General features: G+C 43.7%; 2 protein-coding genes across 2 annotated transcripts in view; both read right to left on the bottom strand.

Moving 5' to 3' along the window:
• Window positions 1-3,116, bottom strand: part of zzz3 (zinc finger, ZZ-type containing 3) — a 70,701-nt gene extending 67,585 nt beyond the window's left edge. Inside the window, exon 1 of the mRNA XM_055866023.1 lies at window positions 2,695-3,116. Within this exon, the coding sequence (XP_055721998.1) occupies window positions 2,695-2,771 (77 nt within the window). The 5' untranslated portion in view covers window positions 2,772-3,116. The remainder of the gene's footprint in view (window positions 1-2,694) is intronic.
• Window positions 3,117-3,982: 866 nt separating this feature from the next.
• usp33 (ubiquitin specific peptidase 33) overlaps window positions 3,983-16,494 on the bottom strand; it is a 122,440-nt gene continuing 109,928 nt past the window's right edge. Inside the window, exons 18-23 of the mRNA XM_055866020.1 lie at window positions 13,972-14,141; window positions 13,768-13,849; window positions 12,936-13,044; window positions 7,193-7,295; window positions 6,458-6,526; window positions 3,983-5,785 (exon numbers count right to left, since the gene is read on the bottom strand). Coding sequence (XP_055721995.1) covers window positions 5,625-5,785; window positions 6,458-6,526; window positions 7,193-7,295; window positions 12,936-13,044; window positions 13,768-13,849; window positions 13,972-14,141 — 694 coding nt within the window. The 3' untranslated portion in view covers window positions 3,983-5,624. The remainder of the gene's footprint in view (window positions 5,786-6,457; window positions 6,527-7,192; window positions 7,296-12,935; window positions 13,045-13,767; window positions 13,850-13,971; window positions 14,142-16,494) is intronic.

Raw genomic sequence — 16,494 nt, 5'->3', positions numbered from 1 at the left:
CCATAATTTGCAAATAAATAAATTAAAAATCCTACAATGTGATTTTCTGGATTTTTTTTCTCATTTTGTCTGTCATGGTTGAAGTGTACCTATGATGAAAATTACAGGTCTCGCTCATATTTTTAAGTGGGAGAACTTGCACAATTGGTGGCTGACTAAATCATTTTTTGCCCTACTGTATATTTGTGATGTGCTGTACATCAAATCAATTGCGTGTGCTCTATGGCTCCGAATTTTCGGAAATCAGATTTGCAACCAATGCTCCTTATAGGACACATCACTGCACTCTATACTCCTCTGTAAACTGGTCATCTCTGTATACCCGTCGCAATACCCACCGGTTGATGCTTATTTATAAAACCCTCTTAGGCCTCACTCTCCCTTATCTGAGATATCTACTGCAGCCCTCATCCTCCACATAGAACACCCGTTCTGCCAGTCATATTCTGTTAAAGGTCCCGAAAGCGCGCACATCCCTGGGTGGCTCGTCTTTTCAGTTCGCTGCAGCCAGCGACTGGAACGAGCTGCAACAAACACTCAAACTGGACAGTTTTATCTCCATCTCTTCATTCAAAGACTCAATCATGGACACTCTTACTGACAGCTGTGGCTGCTTTGTGTGATGCATTGTTGTCTCTACCTTCTCGGCCTTTGTGCTGTTGTCTGTGCCCAATAATGTTTGTACCTTGTTTTATGCTGCCATGTTGTGTTGCTACCATGCTGTGTTGTGTCGTCTTAGGTCTCTCTTTATGTAGTGTTTTCTTGTTGTAAACCCAGTCCCCGAAGGAGGCCTTTGCCTTTTGGAAGGCCGTCATTGTAAATAAGAATTAGTTCTTAACTGACTTGCCTAGTTAAATAAAAATAAAATTGTATCAACCAAAAGTCCCCCTCGCAAAAAATAGTAACACTGCCATAGTGCCTTCCACACACACCCCAGAGCCCTCCAACAGAGAAGTAATGTGACCTAACCATGTAGAAACTAAGGAAGGGAAAGACAGACAGATGGAGAACGCACAGACAGACGGGGGCGTTCTCTATTATTGTGACGCTCTTCTGTACATTCCAACGGGTTCACCTTGATTTAACAACAGGTATTCCACTGCCTATGAGCCCTGGTCAAAATTCATGATTTCAGACACGGAGTGGACTCATGCAGGCAGAGTATCTATGAGGAATTGTGAATGTAATAAACTAGTTCAACTATAAAATATGACTGGAGGAACTAACTTTGAACATGTCATAGTGAGTAAACCGTTGATTTTCTGGTTACAAAGTGTGTGAAATAAACACGCGTCTCCTACTACTGAAGTTTAGCTGTTGGACTCGGGAGGTTGCACCTTGCCTACCTCTCCTATGGCACCCTAGTCACAATATAGTGCACTACTTTTGAACAGGGACCAAAGAGGTGTAAACTTCAGTTTAAAATGTCAAGCGTAAGTTACTTCCTGCCTAGGGCGCGTGTTGCATGATGTAAACTTTAAATTGACACGTGTTTACACTAGCTGAGCAGACACTTGCTTTTTGAATTCTGGCACCCGCAACAATTCACAGTCATGTTCGTATTCTTCAATATAGACTTTTGTATGTTTTAAAATCGTGTAAACAAATAGTCACAACAAAACGGCATGTGAAACAAAAGCAGATAACTACCGTCTTCTTGATTGATAGTACACGGTGGAGTTGTTAGCAGGTAGGTGTTTTGATCAAACTTCACAATGTAAACAGTGGAGTATTTACTTAGTTTTGTTCTCACCCTAATCTCATGTAGTTTACTTTACCAAGTAACTCCAGTCAATGGGCCTTACTGACTAAACCAAATCCGCGGATTGGAATGGCACTGAAGCCGACAGACACAGAGCACGGTTGAGCCCCAGCCTGCAGGACCCAAAGTTTCACAACACTGATGCGTGAATGTCCAATGACCTAGTTAACTAGTTCCAATACGTTAGCAGAGTTAGTTTACAAAAACACTGGCTAACTAACTACTCCATGGTAGCTAGTGTGCTATAGTCTACCATTTCAAACTAGCAAGTTAGCGTTAGCTGGCTAACATGAGCTGGAACGTGTAGCCGCTATCGTTAGCCCACATGCTAACAAACCCATAAAAAGGCTATGTAAAGCAGATATAATGTGCAAGGTTGGTCGCACCCTAATTCATTATGCACCATAAACTGTTAGCTTTTCTCAACAAATGTCTTATGATAAACTTGAATAGTTTGCAAGTGGCCGAATAACTCAAATCCTAGCTAATCAGTTTGCTAGCTAGCTTTGTTTTATTACATGAAATAAAACTAACTAGCGGTTAGCTACAATGCATTGGCGCACCGGATAACTAGCCGATTTACTAGCTATATATTGGTCGTACTAGTCGTAAAATAATGGTAAGCTAGTGAGTAATAGTTTATATGGAAATTAAAAGGTATTTTACAAGCTAGCTAACACTAAACCAAGTTGGTTGATACACAGCTAGCTAACACATTGGTGGTTGGCTAACAGGGATACACGCATTGAGGCTGCTTGCTAACAGCGGCTAGTAGCCGATTGTTCGGTGCAACAACAATCGCATGCATAACGGCCTCTATTAGTTGACGTAATAAAAATGTAGAGTACATAAGTTGATGTTTCACTTCTGATTGCGACCGATTAATCGTTTATTGAAAAATGGTTTATGAAGCTAGTTAGAGAATTACTCACCTCACTTCCGCAAATCGTTTGCTGCACAACGTGTGTGTGTGTGTGCTGCAGAGAGTTCCACGACTGGCGGCGCTCATCAAAATTCAACACTAAATTTTTGCTGTTGCAGGGAGACCAGTAGGTAGGTCTATGGGCCAAACAACGACTAGTGCCAAAAAATGTGTGGCCCGGTGCCCCAATGTCATGTCTCACATCTGAACCAAACATTGGATCTATCGTAGTATAATGTTGTTGCCACATGCACATTTGATAATCATTAAAAAAAAACGTTTATAATTTCTTAATTATTCATAACCTAGAAATAAAGGGTCCCTTAAAATGAAATGAGTAGTACAGAATCTTATTTGATGAGATGCTCCTATTAGTTGCTCAACGTGATAGACAACCAAGTTTTGGTCCACAATTGAATGAAATGTACATTTCCATTCAAAATGTTGTACTTTGATCATAACACTCCCCCCCCCCCCCCCCCCCCCCCCCGGAGCGCCAAGTCTAGGTCCAAGAGGCTTCCCAACAGCTCCTACCCCCAAGCCATAAGACTCCTGAACATCTAATCTAATCAAATGGCTACCCAGACTATTTGCAATGTCCCCCCCTCTTTTACACTGCTGCTACTCACGATTTATCTATGCAGTCACTAACTCTAACTACATGTACATATTACCTCAATTACCACACACACACACACTCTGTACAGTAACACCCTGTATATAGCCTCCGCATTGACTCTGTACAGTAACACCCTGTATATAGCCTCCACACTGACTCTGTACCGTAACACCCTGTATATAGCCTCCACATTGACTCTGTACCGTAATACCCTGTATATAGCCTCCACATTGACTCTGTACCGTAATACCCTGTATATAGCCTCCACATTGACTCTGTACCGTAACACCCTGTATATAGTCTCCACATTGACCCTGTATATAGCCTCCACATTGACTCTGTACCGGTACCCCCTGTATATAGACTCCACATTGACTCTGTACCGTAATACCCTGTATATAGCCTCCACATTGACTCTGTACCGGTACCCCCTGTATATAGCCTCCACATTGACTCTGTACCGGTACCCCCTGTATATAGACTCCACATTGACTCTGTACCGTAATACCCTGTATATAGCCTCCACATTGTTATTTTACTGCTGCTCTTACATTTTTTTTTACTTAACACTTATGTTGGTTAAGGGCTTGTAAGTAACTGTTGTATTCGGCACGTGTGACAATTCAAATTTGATAGGTAAACAAACAAGTGTAGAGAAATCATGTTTGGGACAGAACGCTTACACTATTCAACATCAGGGTTTATTAGAATCATATCAGCCAATCAGAACAGACGTGTTCATGATATGCATTATGCTCTATAGTTCACATACCTACAGCATTATCTAGATTGCTTCTTCGGCCTTCAGGGACCACATACCATAAGCAACACCATACCCTTATACACAAACTAATGCCTTCCACTGACGAATTGATTGTTATGTAATTCTGTACATATACATTTCAGATAGCCACAGAAGTTTGTGATTCATTGAGTACATATTATGCAATGAGTGAGCAATTTTACATGCAATTTAATGTGATATGTGGCCAGCAAGTTTTTCAATCATTAGGACGTCAGGTTTGGGGCCAATTCCATTTCAATTCCATTCCACATTTTTTCTCACAGAGAAGCATTGAGGAAAATTAGAATTGGAATTTCAGTTGACTTCCTAAATGGAAATGGGATTGACCCCAACCCTGGCTTGTTTGAGTGACTGGGGTCCCCTCTAAAGCATGCATTGTGAACTGAGAGCCTGCCTGCCACATATGTTATGCAAAAAGGCTATTAACATCAAATGCCTCCACACTATTTCCCATGGGGCGCTGGCCCAAAGTAGTGCACTATATAGGGAATAGGGTTCCATGGGGCACTGGCCCAAAGTAGTGCACTATATAGGGAATAGGGTTCCATGGGGCACTGGCCCAAAGTAGTTTACTATATAGGGAACAGGGTTCAATGGGGCGCTGGCCCAAAGTAGTGCACTATATAGGGAATAGGGTTCCATGGGGCACTGGCCCAAAGTAGTGCACTATATAGGGAACAGGGTTCCATGGGGCGCTGGCCCAAAGTAGTTTACTATATAGGGAATAGAGTGCCATAGTAAATCAGCCCCCTGGTCTGGCCAATGGGGGGGGTAAATAACAAGGAAGTGCTGAGACTTCGGACTCAGGTTAGTTCTTCTATCCATAACGCACTGGTACATTTAAATACACGTCATGCCATCATCTTAACCCATCTACAGAGCAAAAGATACCAGTCTTTCTTGAGACTATATCGTATAGTTATTTAGTATATCCCTTCTTGATTATCTTTTTAAGATCCTTCTTCACTTTAAGGAACATGTAAGAGCTAGCACTTTTCTAAGCATTCACTTCTAGGAAAGTATTTTCTTTCCTAAGGACAGGTAAGATAACGTTTTAATATCTACAGTAAAGATGCGGTGTGATTTTTCTAGCTTTTCCCACAAGACATCGGCTCAATTTTGGTCAAGAGAGAGAGAAGAAAAAAAAGAGAAAGAAAATAAGCATTCAGAAGAAAAAAAATCATTTTAGCTGCACACAAAATGGATAAATGCTTTAGTTCTAGAAACGACCGGACACCGTTTCCACGCATTATGTTACAGCGCTAATAGAAATTAGATATTTATACATCTATGTACAAACATGACTGTCATCATATCATTTCCAGACATGTTTATTCCTTCGGCCCAGTAGTCAAGAAGAGCCGTCATGTTGCGGAGGTTAAGGAAGTCCTTTGATCGAACGCTTTTGAGAAGAAGAAAAAAAATCAAAGTGCAAAATAAAAGGCTTTAGTAGTTGTTGTCGTCCTCAGGGCTGGCGTTTGGGGGGTGTTCTGTTGATGTAGTTAACTAGGTAGTGTTAAACGGAGCGCGTCTCCACCTCCATCTTCTCCTCGGACTGCGAGGACGCCTCTGGTTCGGGGTGAGAGACGTTGGGCCGGACCGTGACGACGGGACTCCCTCCGTGCATGGAGTGGAGAAAGTTCCAGGTCTCCTCCGAGATCTGCCCAGAGTCAGCCCCTAGAGAGGAAACATGGTTTATACATATTACAAACTCAACCGGCCTCATAATAAAAACCTGCCCAGAGTCAGCCCCTAGAGAGGAAACACGATTTATACATATTACAAACTCAACCTGCCTCATAATAAAAACCTGCCCAGAGTCAGCCCCTAGAGAGGAAACACAGAAACATGGTTTATACATATTACAAACTCAACCTGCCTCATAATAATAACCTGCTCAGTCAGCCCCTAGAGAGGAAACACAGAAACATGCTTTATACATATTACAAACTCAACCTGCCTCATAATAATAATCTGCTCAGAGTCAGCCCCTAGAGAGGAAACACAGAAACATGGTTTATACATATTACAAACTCAACCTGCCTCATAATAATAATCTGCTCAGAGTCAGCCCCTAGAGAGGAAACACAGAAACATGGTTTATACATATTACAAACTCAACCTGCCTCATAATAATAACCTGCCCAGAGTCAGTTCCTGTAGAGAGACAGACATGGTTAACCTAAAGTCATTATAATAATCATAACAGTCCTAATAATCTCCCCAGAGTCCAAAAGCAGTTAAGACTCACCCTGAGAGCATAATAATAATCTAGTCCTGGCAGTGCAACACAGCAGGTTGGGCTCAATCTCATTTCTAATTCAGAGAGTTAATTGTCCGCCTCTTTACCTTGTCTGAGTGTCAGATGACCATTCTTGTTGATCGCTATCTTGGAGTTATCGATTGGTCCTGGTGGATCTTCCAGAGAGGAGGGCAAAGCAAGTATTACACATAGTACATTCCTTAAATACTACATTTGTGGATTTCATTTAATATAAAGATGATTACTATTTGCAATTTGAGCTAAACATTAGTCGAAAAATTTGAAAAGGCATTTGTCATTCTACATGATTTTACTACCATTCACTGACCTCTACAGTGTAGTGAACTAACAACAACCAGAGGAAGACTGACCACTACAGTGTAGTGAACCAACAACAACCAGAGGAAGACTGACCACTACAGTGTAGTGAACCAACAACAACCAGAGGAAGACAGACCACTACAGTGTAGTGAACCAACAACCAGAGGAACAGACCACTACAGTGTAGTGAACCAACAACAACCAGAGGAAGACAGACCACTACAGTGTAGTGAACCAACAACCAGAGGAACAGACCACTACAGTGTAGTGAACCAACAACAACCAGAGGAAGACAGACCACTACAGTGTAGTGAACCAACAACCAGAGGAACAGACCACTACAGTGTAGTGAACCAACAACCAGAGGAAGACAGACCACTACAGTGTAGTGAACCAACAACAACCAACGAACAACAAAGCCCTCCCACTCTCTGAACCAGCCACTCACCATTGTCTTTTCCCTTGACGAAGCCCTCCCACTCTCTGAACCAGCCACTCACCATTGTCTTTTCCCTTGACGAAGCCCTCCCACTCTCTGAACCACTGCATGCTGATGCAGTAGATGACCACTGGAGACTCTTCCTCCTGGAACGCCTTGTTCAGCTGGTTGGGGGGGGGGGGGGGGGGGGGGGGAGAGAAGAGGGAATGGGGCGGGGAGAAGAGGGAATGGGCGGGGGAGAAGAGGGAATGGGCGGGGGAGAAGAGGGAATGGGCGGGGGAGAAGAGGGAATGGGCGGGGGAGAAGAGGGAATGGAGGGAGAGATGTAGAGTAAGAAATTAGATTGAAAGTAAGAAATGGGTTTTCATAATTCCACTAATTCCACTTAGTTTACAACATTAATTTATCTACCGCTCTCCTTTCTTCTATTCCTCCCTGAGACATCTCCCCCTGTCTCCCCCCTTCTCTCCCTCCCATCCTGTCAGCTCTTTCTTCTATTCCTCCCTGAGACATCTCCCCCTGTCTCCCCCCTTCTCTCCCTCCCATCCTGTCAGCTCTTTCTTCTATTCCTCCCTGAGACATCTCCCCCTGTCTCCCCCCTTCTCTCCCTCCCATCCTGTCAGCTCTTTCTTCTATTCCTCCCTGAGACATCTCCCCCTGTCTCCCCCCTTCTCTCCCTCCCATCCTGTCAGCTCTTTCTTCTATTCCTCCCTGAGACATCTCCCCCTGTCTCCCCCCTTCTCTCCCTCCCATCCTGTCAGCTCTTTCTTCTATTCCTCCCTGAGACATCTCCCCCTGTCTCCCCCCTTCTCTCCCTCCCATCCTGTCAGCTCTTTCTTCTATTCCTCCCTGAGACATCTCCCCCTGTCTCCCCCCTTCTCTCCCTCCCATCCTGTCAGCTCTTTCTTCTATTCCTCCCTGAGACATGTCTCCCGCTCTCCCCCGTCCTCTCCCCCTCCCTTCTCTCCCTCCCATCCTGTCTTTGTGCAGTCAGTGGCCGTGTCTCAATACCTATACATGCATCTTAAATAGTAAAACGTCAGGAAAAAAAAGGACAGTTTTCTAGTATGTGACATTTTGAAAATCGAGTACACAAATGCCCATATGTCATATTCATTTAGGCTTTGATAACAGCTAATCATCAGTTGTCAATTATATGTTTCTCTACCAAAATGAACCAATAGCAGTACAAAACGTTATTGAGCATGACGCATTCTCAGATGTGAAAATATTACGTTTTATAGTATGTGAATTTGAGAGAAATCTAGTATGCTATTAATGCCAGGATGTTATATTCATTTTCACATGCTTTGTGGACAACAGGTGTAGACTAACAGTGGAATGTTAACTTACGGGTCCTTTTCCAACAATGCAAAGTCAAAGACAAGATTTTTTGTTAAATAACATGGCTACCGTAAAATGTTTCATATATATATATATATATATATATATATGAATCTCAAATAGCCAACTTTCCCTTTTAATAGCTGGGCAATGGCACACATTTCAGCAAATACACACCTGTTTCAAATAAACATTAGGTCTAAATTAATTGCTTAAGAAGTTACCATGAATTGTTTACGAGGTTTCATGTGTTACATTAAACTCAGTAATGACAACAAAAAAAATGGCGACAAACATCAGTTTTTAATCACCAGTATGGCTGCTAACAGCCGAGAACTGCTAGCTAACTGGCAAGCACAAAAACAGTCAACAACTTCAGGAGCACAGACCCCATAGAAAATCGGCGGATCACCCTCTAGTGGCGAAATTAAGAACTGTCAAATGCACAGTCAAATGCTGTAGCCAGCCAGTGTGCCTATAGTACGGGTGGTTTAGCTGTAGCCAGTGTGTCTATAGTACGGGTGGTTTAGCTGTAGCCAGTGTGTCTATAGTACGGGTGGTTTAGCTGTAGCCAGTGTGTCTATAGTACGGGTGGTTTAGCTGTAGCCAGTGTGTCTATAGTACGGGTGGTTTTACTGTAGCCAGTGTGTCTATAGTACGGGTGGTTTAGCTGTAGCCAGCCAGTGTGTCTATAGTACGGGTGGTTTAGCTGTAGTCAGTCAGTGTGTCTATAGTACGGGTGGTTTTACTGTAGCCAGTGTGTCTATAGTACGGGTGGTTTTACTGTAGCCAGTGTGTCTATAGTACGGGTGGTTTAGCTGTAGTCAGTCAGTGTGTCTATAGTACGGGTGGTTTAGCTGTAGTCAGTCAGTGTGTCTATAGTACGGGTGGTTTAGCTGTAGCCAGTCAGTGTGTCTATAGTACGGGTGGTTTAGCTGTAGTCAGTCAGTGTGTCTATAGTACGGGTGGTTTAGCTGTAGCCAGTCAGTGTGTCTATAGTACGGGTGGTTTAGCTGTAGCCAGTCAGCGTCTATAGTACGGGTGGTTTAGCTGTAGCCAGTCAGCGTCTATAGTACGGGTGGTTTAGCTGTAGTCAGTCAGCGTCTATAGTACGGGTGGTTTAGCTGTAGTCAGTCAGCGTCTATAGTACGGGTGGTTTAGCTGTAGTCAGTCAGCGTCTATAGTACGGGTGGTTTAGCTGTAGTCAGTCAGCGTCTATAGTACGGGTGGTTTAGCTGTAGTCAGTCAGCGTCTATAGTACGGGTGGTTTAGCTGTAGTCAGTCAGCGTCTATAGTACGGGTGGTTTAGCTGTAGTCAGTCAGCGTCTATAGTACGGGTGGTTTAGCTGTAGTCAGTCAGCGTCTATAGTACGGGTGGTTTAGCTGTAGTCAGTCAGCGTCTATAGTACGGGTGGTTTAGCTGTAGCCAGTGTGTCTATAGTACGGGTGGTTTAGCTGTAGTCAGTGTGTCTATAGTACGGGTGGTTTAGCTGTAGCCAGTGTGTCTATAGTACGGGTGGTTTTACTGTAGCCAGTGTGTCTATAGTACGGGTGGTTTAGCTGTAGCCAGTGTGTCTATAGTACGGGTGGTTTAGCTGTAGTCAGTGTGTCTATAGTACGGGTGGTTTAGCTGTAGTCAGTGTGTCTATAGTACGGGTGGTTTAGCTGTAGCCAGTGTGTCTATAGTACGGGTGGTTTAGCTGTAGCCAGTGTGTCTATAGTACGGGTGGTTTAGCTGTAGTCAGTGTGTCTATAGTACGGGTGGTTTAGCTGTAGCCAGTGTGTCTATAGTACGGGTGGTTTAGCTGTAGCCAGTGTGTCTATAGTACGGGTGGTTTAGCTGTAGCCAGTGTGTCTATAGTACGGGTGGTTTAGCTGTAGCCAGTGTGTCTATAGTACGGGTGGTTTAGCTGTAGTCAGTGTGTCTATAGTACGGGTGGTTTAGCTGTAGCCAGCCAGTGTGTCTATAGTACGGGTGGTTTAGCTGTAGTCAGTGTGTCTATAGTACGGGTGGTTTAGCTGTAGCCAGCCAGTGTGTCTATAGTACGGGTGGTTTAGCTGTAGCCAGTGTGTCTATAGTACGGGTGGTTTAGCTGTAGCCAGTGTGTCTATAGTACGGGTGGTATAGCTGTAGCCAGTGTGTCTATAGTACGGGTGGTTTAGCTGTAGCCAGTGTGTCTATAGTACGGGTGGTTTAGCTGTAGCCAGTGTGTCTATAGTACGGGTGGTTTAGCTGTAGTCAGTGTGTCTATAGTCAGTGTGTCATTCTATTTCTAGGGCTACAGCACAGTCGCCATCAGTCAGTTTATCACCTGGTTAACTAACTACACCAGAGAAAACCCATTCACACACAAGCTGCCTTCTGATTCCCCACGAGGATTGAAACTTTCTGATAACTTTCCCGAAATTCCTAGGTTTTCCAGAAATCCTGGTTGGAATATTCCAGGAATCAGGAGGGAGGGAATAAGCAGGTAATCCTGGTTGGAATATTCCAGGAATCAGGAGGGAGGGAATAAGCAGGTAATCCTGGTAGGAATATTCCAGGAATCAGGAGGGAGGGAATAAGCAGGTAATCCTGGTTGGAATATTCCAGGAATCAGGAGGGAGGGAATAAGCAGGTAATCCTGGTAGGAATATTCCAGGAATCAGGAGGGAGGGAATAAGCAGGTAATCCTGGTAGGAATATTCCAGGAATCAGGAGGGAGGGAATAAGCAGGTAATCCTGGTTGGAATATTCCAGGAATCAGGAGGGAGGGAATAAGCAGGTAATTCTGGTAGGAATATTCCAGGAATCAGGAGGGAGGGAATAAACAGGTAATCCTGGGAATTTCGGGAAGGTTATCGGAATTTGTGCACCGTTTTCCATTGATTTAAAGTTATTGGATTTTTAAACTGCTTACATACACCTTAGCCAAATACATTTAAACTCAGTTTCACAATTCCTGACATTTAATCCTAGTAAAAATTCCCTGTTTTAGATAGTAGAGAATAATTTCAACTTAAATTTTTTTCATCACATTCCCAGTGGGTCAGACGTTTACATGCAATACTACCAAATACTAATTGAGTGTATTTAAATCGTTTACTTGGGTCAAACGTTTCGGGTAGCCTTCCACAATACGTTGGGTGAATTTTGGCCCATTCCTCCTGACAGAGCTGGTGTAACTGAGTCAGGTTTGTAGGCATCCTCGCTCGCACACACTTTTTCAGTTCCGCCCACAAATTCTCTATAGGATTGAGGTCAGGGCTTTGTGATGGCCACTCCAATACCTTGACTTTGTTGTCCTTGAGCCATTTTGCAAGTATGCTTGGGGTTGTTGTCCATTTGGAAGACCAATTTGCGAACAAGCTTTAACTTCCTGACTGATGTCTTGAGATGTTGCTTCAATATATCCACATTTTCCTGCCTCATGATGCCATTTATTTTGTGAAGTGCACCAGTCCCTCCTACAGCAAAGCACCCCCACAACATGATGCTGCCACCCCCGTGCTTCACGGTTGGGATGGTGTTCTTCGGCTTGCAAGCCTCCCCCTTTTTTCTCCAAACCTAACAATGGTCATTATGGCCAAACAGTTCTATTTTTGTTTCATCAGACCAGAGGACATTTCTCCAAAAAGTACAATCTTTGTCCCCATGTGCAGTTGCAAACCGTAGTCTGGCTTTTTTATGGCGGTTTTGGAGGAGCGGCTTCTTCCTTGCTGAACGGCCTTTCAGGTTATGTTGATATAGGACTTGTTTTACTGTGGTTATAGATACTTTTGTACCTGTTTCCTCCAACATCTTCACAAGGTCCTTTGCTGTTGTTCTGGGATTGATTTGCACTTTTCGCACCAAAGTATGTTCATCTCTAGGAGACAGAACGCGTCTCCTTCCTGAGCGGTATGACGGCTGCGTGGTCCCATGGTGTTTATACTTGCGTACTATTGTTTGTACAGATGAACGTGGTACCTTCAGGCGTTTGGAAATTGCTCCCAAGGATGAACCAGACTTGTGGAGGTCTACAATTTTTTCTGAGGTCTTGGCTGATTTCCCCATGATGTCAAGCAAAGAGGCACTGAATTTGAAGGTAGGCCTTGAAATACATCCACAGGTACACCTCCAATTGACTCAAATGATGCCAATTAGCCTATCAGAAGCTTCTAAAGCCATGACATCATTTTCTGGAATTTTCCAAGCTGTTTAAAGGCACAGTCAACTTAGTGTATGTAAACTTCTGACCCACTGGAATTGTGATACAGTGAATTAAGTGAAATAATCTGTCTGTAAAACAATTGTTGTTAAAATGACTTGTGTCATGTACAAAGTAGATGTCCTAACTGACTTGCCAAAACTATAGTTTGTTAACAAGAAATTTGTGGAGTGGTTAAAAAATGTGTTTTAAATGACTCCAACCTAAGTGTATGTAAACTTCTGACTTCAACTGTAGGTTAGAGGTCATTCCCACCATATCTCTCCTTACCCGGACAAACATGTCCAACTCAGTCTTGCGTCTCTTCTCCAACTTCTCAATCTCCGTCTGACACGTGTGACACACATACAGGTGGTTGACAGCAGGCCCGCCTCCATACCTGAACAGACCAATCACAGCTTACTAACACACCTGACCAGTGACCAGACTTTCAGCCTCTTGGGCGTAATATATACTGCATTCTTATCCCTTCATTAGAATATCTACCTGCTATAGAGGTTAGGACATTATCTCTTCATTAGAATATCTACCTGCTGTAGAGGTTAGGACATTATCTCTTCATTAGAATATCTACCTGCTGTAGAGGTTAGGACATTATCTCTTCATTAGAATATCTACCTGCTGTAGAGGTTAGGACATTATCTCTTCATTAGAATATCTACCTGTTGTAGAGGTTAGGACATTATCTCTTCATTAGAATATCTACCTGCTATAGAGGTTAGGACATTATCTCTTCATTAGAATATCTACCTGCTATAGAGGTTAGGACATTATCTCTTCATTAGAATATCTACCTGCTGTAGAGGTTAAGACATTATCTCTTCATTAGAATATCTACCTGCTGTAGAGGTTAAGACATTATCTCTTCATTAGAATATCTACCTGCTGTAGAGGTTAAGACATTATCTCTTCATTAGAATATCTACCTGCTATAGAGGTTAGGACATTATCTCTTCATTAGAATATCTACCTGCTGTAGAGGTTAAGACATTATCTCTTCATTAGAATATCTACCTGCTGTAGAGGTTAAGACATTATCTCTTCATTAGAATATCTACCTGCTATAGAGGTTAGGACATTATCTCTTCAGTAGAATATCTACCTGCTATAGAGGTGGTCCCACACGTTCTGAGGCAGCATCACGACCAGATCATCAATGAACGCTGCTTTGGCAGGAGGCACACCTGATAACACAACATTTAAAAACACGATGACCACGTCATTATGAGCATCATTTCTCTCAACTTCTATTGATGAAATGACTCGGACTAGTACAAGCCACCGATTGATTGAGCGATCTCCACACCTCCGTGTGAACAGAGGAAGTTATCGTTGGAGATGGGTCCAGGCTCAGCGAAGGTCTTGAACTTGTTGAGCCACTGTCTGGAGACGTAGAACTGTAGCAGGCTGGGCTCTGTCACGTTCAGTAGACCCGTCACCCTCCTCCTCTCCTTCAGCGCCTCCTCGTTGCTCTTCCTGGAGGGGGAACACCAACATTAACGCTAAACTGAAGAAATTAAGATTGGCACTAATCGGGGTCTGTATCACAGCTTGGCAACTTCCTTTTCTTACAGAAAACAATTATATTGAACAAAAATAAAAACGCAACATGTAAAGTGTTGGTCTCATGTTTCATGAGCTGAAATAAAAGATCCCAGAAATGTTCCATACAGACAAGATTATCTCTCTCAAATTTTGTGCACAAATGTGTTTATATCCCTGTTCGTGAGCATTTCTCCTTTACCAAGATAATCCATCCACCTGACAGGTGTGGCATATCAAGCAGCATGATCATTACACAGGTGCACCTTGTGCCGGGGACAATAAAAGGCCACTAAAATGTGCAGTTTTGTCACGCAACACAATGGCCACAGATGTCTCAAGTTGAGGAAGTGTGCAATGGGCATGTTGACTGCAGGAATCTCCATCAGAGCTGTTGCCAGAGAATTGTAATTTAACCATAAGCCGCCTCCTACGTGATTTTTAGATAATTTGGTAGTACGTCCAACTTCAGTGGGCAAATGTTCACCTTGGATGGCCACTGTCACGCTGGAGAAGTGTGCTCTTCACAGATGAAGCCCAGTTTCAACTGTACCAGGCAGACGGTGTGTGTGTGTAGCGTGGTGTGGGCGAGTGGTTTACTGATGTCAACGTTGTGAACAGAGTACCCCACAGTGGGGTTATGGTATGGGCAGGCATAAGCTATGGACAAACATAATTGCATTTTATCGATGGTAATTTTAATGCAGAGATCCTGAGATCCTGAGGCCTAAATCAAGCTTTATTTATACAGCATATTTCAGACATGGAATGCAACACAATGTGCTTTACAGGAATAAATAAATAAACAAATAAAAGCTGAAATATTTACTAAACAAACAGATAAACTATAGAATGACTGAACTACTAAAAAACACGCTGAGGAAAAGCAAAGCTAAAAATAAGATCTCTTGTCCACAGTTTCGTCCCCCCTCAGGTCCTCTGGCAGGCTGTTCCAGAGACTGGGGGCATAGTAACTAAAGGCTGGGGGCATAGTAGCTAAAGGCTGGGGGCATAGTAGCTAAAGGCTGGGGCCTCCCGGGTGGCGCAGTGGTCTAAGGCCCTGCATCGCAGTGCTAGCTGCGCCACCAGAGTCTCTGGGTTCGCGCCCAGGCTCTGTCGCAGGCGGCCGCAACCGGGAGGTCCGTGGGGCGACGCACAATTGGCATAGCGTCGTCCGGGTTAGGGAGGGTTTGGCTGGTAGGGATATCCTTGTCTCAGTATGTAAAATGTAATAAAATGTATGCACTCTACTGTAAGTCGCTCTGGATAAGAGCGTCTGCTAAATGACTAAAATGTAAATGTAAAATGTAGCTAAAGGCTGGGGGCATTGTAACTAAAGGCCGTCTCTCCATGCCTCTTGGTCTCCCTCAGGGTCTCTAGCAGGCTATTCCAGAGGCTGGAGGCATAGTAACTAAAGGCTGGGGGCATAGTAACTAAAGGCTGGGGGCATAGTAACTAAAGGCTGGGGGCATAGTAACTAAAGGCCGTCTCTCCATGCCTCTTGGTCTCCCTCAGTGTCTCTAGCAGGCTATTCCAGAGGCTGGAGGCATAGTAACTAAAGGCTGGGGGCATAATAACTAAAGGCTGGGGGCATAGTAACTAAAGGCTGGGGGCATAATAACTAAAGGCTGGGGGCATAGTAACTAAAGGCTGGGGGCATAGTAACTAAAGGCTGGGGGCATAGTAACTAAAGGCTGCCTCTCCATGCCTCTTGGTCCCCTCAGGTCCTCTGGCAGGCTATTCTAGAGGCTGGGGGCATAATAACTAAAGGCTGTCTCTCCATGCTTCTTGGTCCTAGGCTTTGGGATAGTTAAAAGGCCAGAGGACCTGAGGGCATGTATTGAGGTGCACAATCATGGATTGAATTAAAAACCAACAGAATAATCTTACAATTAATCTTAAAACTCACTCACAGGCAGCCAGTGCAGAGACCTTAAAACCGGTGTAATGTGTTCTCTCTGTCTGGTCTGGGTCAGTACCCTGCAGCATTCTGTATGTTTTACAGTACAGAGACCTTAAAACCGGTGTAATGTGTTCTCTGTCTGGTCTGGGTCAGTACCCTGCAGTATGTTTTACAGTACAGAGACCTTAAAACCGGTGTAATGTGTTCTCTGTCTGGTCTGGGTCAGTACCCTGCAGTATTCTGTATGTTTTACAGTACAGAGACCTTAAAACCGGTGTAATGTGTTCTCTGTCTGGTCCTGGTCAGTACCCACCCTGCATCATTCTGTATGTTTTACAGTACAGAGACCTTAAAACCGGTGTAATGTGTTCTCTGTCTGGTCTG

Source organism: Salvelinus fontinalis, chromosome 17, assembly GCF_029448725.1.
Source record: "Salvelinus fontinalis isolate EN_2023a chromosome 17, ASM2944872v1, whole genome shotgun sequence".
In the NCBI taxonomy this organism is placed as follows: domain Eukaryota; kingdom Metazoa; phylum Chordata; class Actinopteri; order Salmoniformes; family Salmonidae; genus Salvelinus; species Salvelinus fontinalis.
This window is presented reverse-complemented; position numbering and strand designations above follow the sequence as displayed.